Genomic DNA, 7,708 nt, shown 5'->3' on the forward strand with positions numbered 1-7,708 from the left:
ATTGTTCGTGTTGCTAACGTCACAGCTACAGGCCAAACCCACAGCACAATAGAGCTACTGGGCTAATATGCTAAGATCTTTTGCTAGCTGGCTAGCCCGTTTGTTTAAGAAGTAACGGTTTAAAATTTCAGATTATAATTGTATAAATGTGGTTTGCTTATTTAGTTTCCTAATATAAATCTGTCTATGCGTCGAATTTAATTCAGACATTAGTGTTTCGTGTAAGGTTTTGGTTTAGCCCGCTAACGCAACTCCAGTTCACTTTGAACGAAGCTGCTAACTTCTTAGCGAATTAACCTGTGAGGTAAACCAGCGCTGCGTGTATGCTGGCTAGCTGTTTGACATAAGGAGTCTGTGGCTTCGTTGCTGCAGTTTTAACGTTTTATTCTTCGCTAATTATATTATTTAGTGATTATATTCGCTTGTAAAGTCTACTGAATATTAGCCCGTTTCATAATTAACACTTAAATCAGGTTTTCTGCTTTAGCAAAAGAAAACTACTCAAAATTGATTGAGCTAGATCACTTTTTTCTCGTTGAAGGCTAAGCTAGCTAGCTACGACTTGGCTAGCTAGCTAGCTTGGCTAGCTTTTAAGCTAAATGCTTCTTACGAGAATGGACCTTTTGAGCCACCAATTTATGGATAAAATGAACAACAACATCGGAAGACTCCACTACGATTCTTATGATGGTGAGTGGATGCGGTGTTATCTATGTTTATTAGCTAAGTAGCTTAACAGTAAACAGTAGCTAGCTATGTAATACGCATGTAGAGCGCCCAAGACTGATAAAAGTGCTGATCTAATGTTTATTAATAAATAATTATATTAAATTGCCCCCTCTTCTCGAGTCCTAGTTTCTTCTCTTTTATTTTTTAAGTTTAGCTAGCATGCATGGCCACTAAATGTGCTTCAGCTGTGTTAGAGATTATTACATTTAATTAGGTATTACATTCATTCTTTAGTTTATTTATCATGCAGTGGTCAGCTGTGCTTAGTGTCCCATCTCTCAGGCGGAATAAAGGACGATTTGAAGTGAAACTGGAAATTCTGCTTTGTGTGTGTTTGTGTACTTTAGATGATTCTGGGGACTCCAGGATGCACACACTGTCCTCGTCCACAGGAAACAGCAGGACAGGGACACCCATAAGCCCCATTAAAAGAAAGTTCGATGATGTGGAAGTGGGCAGTGGTCAGGAGTACGAAAATGAACAAATGGCCAAGATGAGCTGCTTGATTTCCTCTCACCTGTAAGTCTTTTTAATGAACCTCTTTCTCACAGGGATAAAACTGATCAGTGTATAGAAAGTTATCACCTCACAGAATTAATTAGTCTCTGAATATTCATGAGCGTATCATTAACATATCAAGAAGTTTTATACATTGAACAAGGAAGACTTTCTGAAGAAATATAACAGAACAGAGTGAAACAGAATAGATTCTAATCAGAATAGAAAGAAATATAATAATGATCAATTATCGGTTGTCGTGGTGATCAGTGATAGATTGATGTTGTGGTGATCTGTGATAGGTTGTCATGGTGATCATTAATTTGTTGTCGTGTTGATTAGTTATTGGTTATTGTGGTGATTAGTGATTGGCTGTTGTTGTGGAGATCAGTTATTGGTTATTGTGGTGATTAGTGATTGGCTGTTGTTGTGGAGATCAGTTATTGGTTATTGTGGTGATTAGTGATTGGCTGTTGTTGTGGAGATCAGTTATTGGTTATTGTGGTGATCACTGATTGGTTGCTGACTTTACACACTGGTGGTCAGTCTCCTGGACCTGCTCTCAGTTTGCACAATAAGTAGTCTGTGTAGTTGTGTGTAGCTCCACGGTCCTGGAGACACTTGTTTTATTTCACTGTGTACTGCACTAGATTTATTTGTTTGAGAGGACAGTAATGCTTGACCTGAGCTGTGATGTGAGCTGGACAGCCATATCAAGTGCAGATGTGTCACTAAGCCCTTTTTAAATAAGGTTGTTAAAGGGCTGTAAAAAGTCTCTTATAGTGAACATGTCACTACTTTACTGAAGTCTGGATGTTCACAGAGCCTGAGACATTTCACAGTTGTGTTCAGAAATGTCTGTCTCTGATTTCACAACAATCCACTTCTGAACATTTAATTCAAACAGTTTGTGCTGTGTACCTGATGTCATTTCCTATCGTATCGGTTCTAAGGGGAAATCCGGTGGATGGAGACACCAGGCAAGAACCTTGGACCCACTGCCACAACTTGTTTGAGCACGCTTCCTCTGCCATCAGCGGGCTCCATGCCGGCCGTCTGTATTCTCCGTTCCACTTCTACGCCATGGAGCAGCCGCTGGCTCTGACCAAAAACAGCACGGACACAGCCAGGTCCTCTTTCCTCCCGTCGCTCAGCTCCACAGAGCGACAGCAGGTCAGTTATCAGTGCTGTGCCTCAGTGTAGGAGTAATAGAATAAATTAATGAATCAAAATCCAGAGCTTAACAGGGGTGAGGTGAAATAACTGATTATGTATTTAATGTTGCTCAGAATCGTCCATCTGTGATCACATGTGCTCCGGCCAGTAACCGCACATGCAGTCTCTCAAACTGTCACATGTCTCCAAACGGCTTCACCGCCGTCAGTAACGTCAAGAGCAAAGCTAATGGTGAGGACTGCTGTTTCCTTTAAATTACTTATAAAACGAAGTTTTTTCCTTAACTGTTTTATATGTAGTTTCGTATAAAGGACAGTGGACTGACTGTGTGTGTGTGTGTGTCTGCATGTTTCTCTCCCTCTCGTTAGCTAACGCTGTGTGTGATCCCGTGATCGAGGAACATTTCCGACGCAGCCTGGGGAACATCTACAGAGAGCCGGAGGTGGCGTCTAACTCTGTGTCCATCACCGGGTCAGTGGATGATCACTTCGCCCAGGCACTGGGAGACACCTGGTTACAGATTAAAGCCAAGGGCAGTGGCTCCGGGAGTCCTGAGTCCACTTCATAAAGTTCTTCATCAGACCCATCTGAACCTTATGGGTTGGTTTGTCCTGGGTTAAACTCCTTTCACATCAAGTCTGAGCTCAGAAATTCTTCTTATTTTTTATTATTGTTAGTGTTTTTATTTTGGCTGAGCAGGCTGTCTTCCATGCTCAATGTGTAATTTTTTTTAGGCTTTAGATTGGATCAGTAATTTCCCTCTCAGATGTTAGACCATAAGGATGGACACAGTTGTGCAGGAATGTTGGCACTGCATTTAGATCAGCAGTATGTCATGTTTAAAGCTGTTCATTCAGCTGCTTCTCAGTTGGTTTATGCCACACAGCACACCCTGAGGTCTGATTTGTATTTCTGTACAAATTGATTTTTTTCTGTTTTATTTAAAATAGAAAAAGTAAAAGCTGTTTAAACTTGACTCAGAACCAGTACCAGCACATACCATTAAACAGAACCAGCCAGCAATCCATTACCTTTATCAAGCTACATTGCAGTAAAACACTACAGATTTTATTTTTAAGGGTGTTTTTACACTTTTATTCTTTTGGTCTAGTCCAGAGGTGTCAAATCTCATTCCAATCAAGCCAGAGCCACACCTGTTTAATCAACTGGCCTTGGCTTTCAGTGGACTCAGGTGTGTCTTCTGCTCGGTTGGAATGAAGACCTGCACCACACCGGACCTTTGCGGATAAGACTGGACACTCCTGGTTCAGTCTGAATCTGAGTAAAACTGGTTCTTTTGGTTAGTTTTCTATTTGGCACCTTTTACAAATTAAAATGTTGGTAATGTCTGAGGTGTTTAGGGGTGACATAAGAACTCATACTAATCTTAACCAGGCGCTAAAGGGAAGATTGATCATTTATAAAAATAACTTGGTTGTGTTTATTTTTTGTCATCTCCAAAACTACTATCAGTTTAACAGTTCGGGGGGGGGGAAGCCAGTTTGATTCACTTCCTGCAGTGAGTCGATACAGAGTCGAATCACTTTCTCACTGGAGTTCATTTCATTCGTACTCCCGTCGTTCAGACTGTCTGACCCTAGTGTAACTGCCCACTGTGTTCTCACAGGAGAACACATCAGGGTTCACTAAACATTACAGAGCAGGAGAGTTTCCTGTACATTGTGGTCAGCGTAATGCCACGCTGGACCCCCAGAGACAGGGTCTGATAACACACACTAATTTCAGTGTTTCATACACATTCGCATATTTGCAGAACCATAAATCAGACCAAAAAGGGGTGGGGCTTAGCCTTGAGCTGTGGATGTGGGTGGAGCTAATTGTGTAAACAGAAGCATGCGTCTACAGAATGTAAACCTTTTAACCTTTACAAATGCTTTTAGGACATTTAGAATGAAAGTTATTATTACTCTGATAAAGTGTAATCATCATTTTCACTTGAACGCCACCTAGTGCCCATTTCAAAAATAATTTCAGATTCTTCACCAAGAGTAGACTCGATGTCCTTCCAGCAGGGTCTCGGTCCTGTGGTGTAACAATGCAGTGCCTTGTCCAGTCTGATCCTGATACACCTACAGGAGAATCTTTTTTCTTTTTTTTTTTAATCAGAGAAACATGTACAGGACTTGGTGTGAAAGGCTTCACACACGTTTTCGAACAATAGATTTATGCCAACAGGGCCGTGAACAAATATCAGTCATGGGGTTTGTTTTGAATATTTTTTTTTTAAAAAGGCTGCCAAAGAAGCTTTCTTCTGTTTTGATACGTGTGCTGTATTTTATAACCTTCTCAAACGTGCAGATTTTTAGATTTAAAACACAACTCCAAGAGCATCTTCTGATTCTGTTAGCTGAATGAATCACACTGAGTTTTCACATCATTCTACATTTATTCACAGATTCTCAACACAGCAGTAAGATACACAGCATCCCGGGCTCTGGACTGAGGATGTCTTTAACTTTTCATCTCTAATCCACACTCATTAACCTGACACAAAAATCCCTTGTCTATTTTATTCCTAATCTTTAATCTGCTTAAATATGTACTTTAAATAGCTGGTATCTATTACACACAGACTTCTATCTTTATACCGTTGGTTCTTAGTTTTATTTTTTAATCAGTAACGGTTATAGAAAGTCCTGCTGCTGGAACAGTGTACTCGATATATTTTTTTAACAATTGTCTTTTAGATACAATGGCACCTCGCTTCGAAGCACAGCCTCTGGAAAGGCATTTACATGCAGTATACACAGCTTTTAAAAAAACCCATTTCACTTATACACAGTTTTATAAGGCTTTTTTACAGGACTGAGTGAGATGAGCAGCAGCTTTACTGCACCATTTCTTTACCACACTAGACTTTCATTATCAGATTGCGCAGTGACCCGATTCTGGAACAGCTGTGTGCCGATATCTAGTCTCACATTTCATCATGTTATCACAGTAATTTAAAAAGAGGTGTGTTTTTCCTCATGCAGTAAATATGATATTCTCCATGATGGATATAATTGATTGCAAACAGATTTTAGGATATAAATCTAAACTAACATTTTAACACGCACTATTTCAGAATTTCACTTCATACATTTGTGTGTGTGTGTGTTTAATTATCACTCAAAATACACCTTCTTTTCCCTCTTTCTGAGAAGTTGCCCCTCCTTCTCCTCTCCATGTTGCGTCAGTCACATGTTTCAGTCAGTGCTCTCTCATCTCATCTGGACTCACTCTTCAGTGATGTGCTTTCTGTCACAGTAAATGTTTTAAATAAAAAATAGCACTTCCATTTTAGACAATTTACACCAAATGATGACGCGGTCCTGCAACTTATGGTCATATCAAACACTACAAATGGTTTCATGATGATAATGTGATTTACTCGAGGCAGTAAAACGCAGCTGAAGCCCACACTACAGCAGGACTTTAGTACGTAGAACACTAAATGTCTTGCTGGTGTAAATCAAGACAGAAACACTTCTCTGTAAAGGTGCACAAACTTTTGCACTCCATCATAAACGACTCTGTTGCATTTCTTTAATAAACAGCAGCTGTGTTCAAATGAAAGGTGATAGATTTTATACTTGATTATCGGCACACATCCTGTTCTTTACTTACGGCTACATTCGTGTCTGGTCTGGTCTCCTGTCCCGGGGGCTGACGCTCATTTACACCTCTGTGTTCTTGTTTTTTTGTGACGGCCGGTGGAGTCCGAAATCCTGCGTCTCTGTAATCGGTCCTCGCTAAGCACGAGGTGTTTGTCCGATAAACATGTGCAGAGATTACATTTTCTGGACAGAAAGTTATGAAGGCTGGACTGTAATCATAAGTTGGATGGGACGTGGTTTCCATGGTAACCATCAAGGTTACTTAGCTGAATCAGATTCGATCCTGCGATTTTCTACATGGCGCCATTTTATTTTTATAGTCTCACAGATAATTTAATAACGTTTTTCAGTTATTAAAAAAAAGAAAAAGCCAATCAAAAACAGAGCCATAAAATCAGCATAAACGCACGCAGTAATAGGAAGAACGTCCCACTTACTGATCTGTTTGTAAATCTGGAGCGGATTTATATTTTGAGGAACATTTACACAACTTTTACTAAAAGATGTTTCTTGCTGCCGTCTGATGGAGGACAGAAGCAGAGTGAAGAGAGAGTATTCTCACGTGTTTAGTGCAGAAGATTATTGGCACATGCTTACTGCTGAGCACCAGAACAAACACACTAAAGGGTTTATTTAAATATTCATTAGAAAAATGGAGAATAATCATTTAATCAATACTTTAACATTGAAGTTTCCCACACGCCAAAGTGGACATTAATTCCACCGAGGCTTTCCTTCTGGGATTTTTTTCTGTAGCAAAAACACTCTTGTGTAATATAAAATGACCATCGTTACGCAGTGCGTGATGAATGACCAGGTTTCTTCTCTTGATTTTGACTTATAACTTCACATTATCTTCATATTTAATATCCTTTTCGCATGCCTATCTTTTTATTTTCTCTCTCTTTTTTTCTTTTTGTTTTCTTGAAAAAAGTTGATCTTTTTGTCTGAGGTCAGTTGACTGGCAGAACAGTTTGGGGAAAGTCGAAAGCCGGAGTTTTGAGGAAGCTTCAGAATCCCGTGTTTGTATGTAGTTAAAGTGGAAAAGGGGCTGTGTCCTCGCCTTGTAAGAGCTCTCGAAATAAATAGTGAGAATATTATAGCTAGTTTATATGTAACTCTATTTACTTATTTGGCTGTTTTTTTTCTTACAAGTGTCACTTTTATATGCATTAAACCTGAGAAAATAAATAAAAAGTCTTGTAACAAACTTGTCTAATGATTGTTATCGAAGGGGGTGTGGCCTGCATGCTAATGAGGTTCAAACTGAGATTTATTGTCTTTCGTTTCTAAACATTTCACATTCTCTAAAAGTCGAGAAGTTTCTAAATACAAACTTCACTTCTGCTCATACTGGCTTAAAACTTTACTTAATGAATTCAGAAACAAGCGAGTGTGAGTATGTGAGAGTGGGATTATAAATCGTTATAAACACCGAGAGTGGGATTATAAATCGTTATAAACACCGAGAGTGGGATTATAAGTCACTATAAACACCGAGAGTGGGATTATAAGTCACTATAAACACCGAGAGTGGGATTATAAGTCACTATAAACACCGAGAGTGGGATTATAAGTCACTATAAACACCGAGAGTGGGATTATAAGTCACTATAAACACCGAGAGTGGGATTATAAGTCACTATAAACACCGAGAGTGGGATTATAAGTCACCATAAACACCG

General features: G+C 39.4%; 1 protein-coding gene across 1 annotated transcript; it reads left to right on the forward strand.

Annotated features, from left to right (window-relative positions):
• Positions 1–41: 41 nt before the first annotated feature.
• On the forward strand, positions 42–6,595 carry vgll4a (vestigial-like family member 4a). The gene is made up of 5 exons (XM_058409171.1): positions 42–690; positions 1,077–1,248; positions 2,181–2,400; positions 2,517–2,634; positions 2,772–6,595. Exons 1-5 carry the CDS (start codon positions 600–602, stop codon positions 2,969–2,971), a joined length of 801 nt encoding a protein of 266 aa, XP_058265154.1. The 5' UTR covers positions 42–599; the 3' UTR covers positions 2,972–6,595.
• Positions 6,596–7,708: the final 1,113 nt, after the last annotated feature.

Source organism: Hemibagrus wyckioides, linkage group LG15, assembly GCF_019097595.1.
Source record: "Hemibagrus wyckioides isolate EC202008001 linkage group LG15, SWU_Hwy_1.0, whole genome shotgun sequence".
In the NCBI taxonomy this organism is placed as follows: domain Eukaryota; kingdom Metazoa; phylum Chordata; class Actinopteri; order Siluriformes; family Bagridae; genus Hemibagrus; species Hemibagrus wyckioides.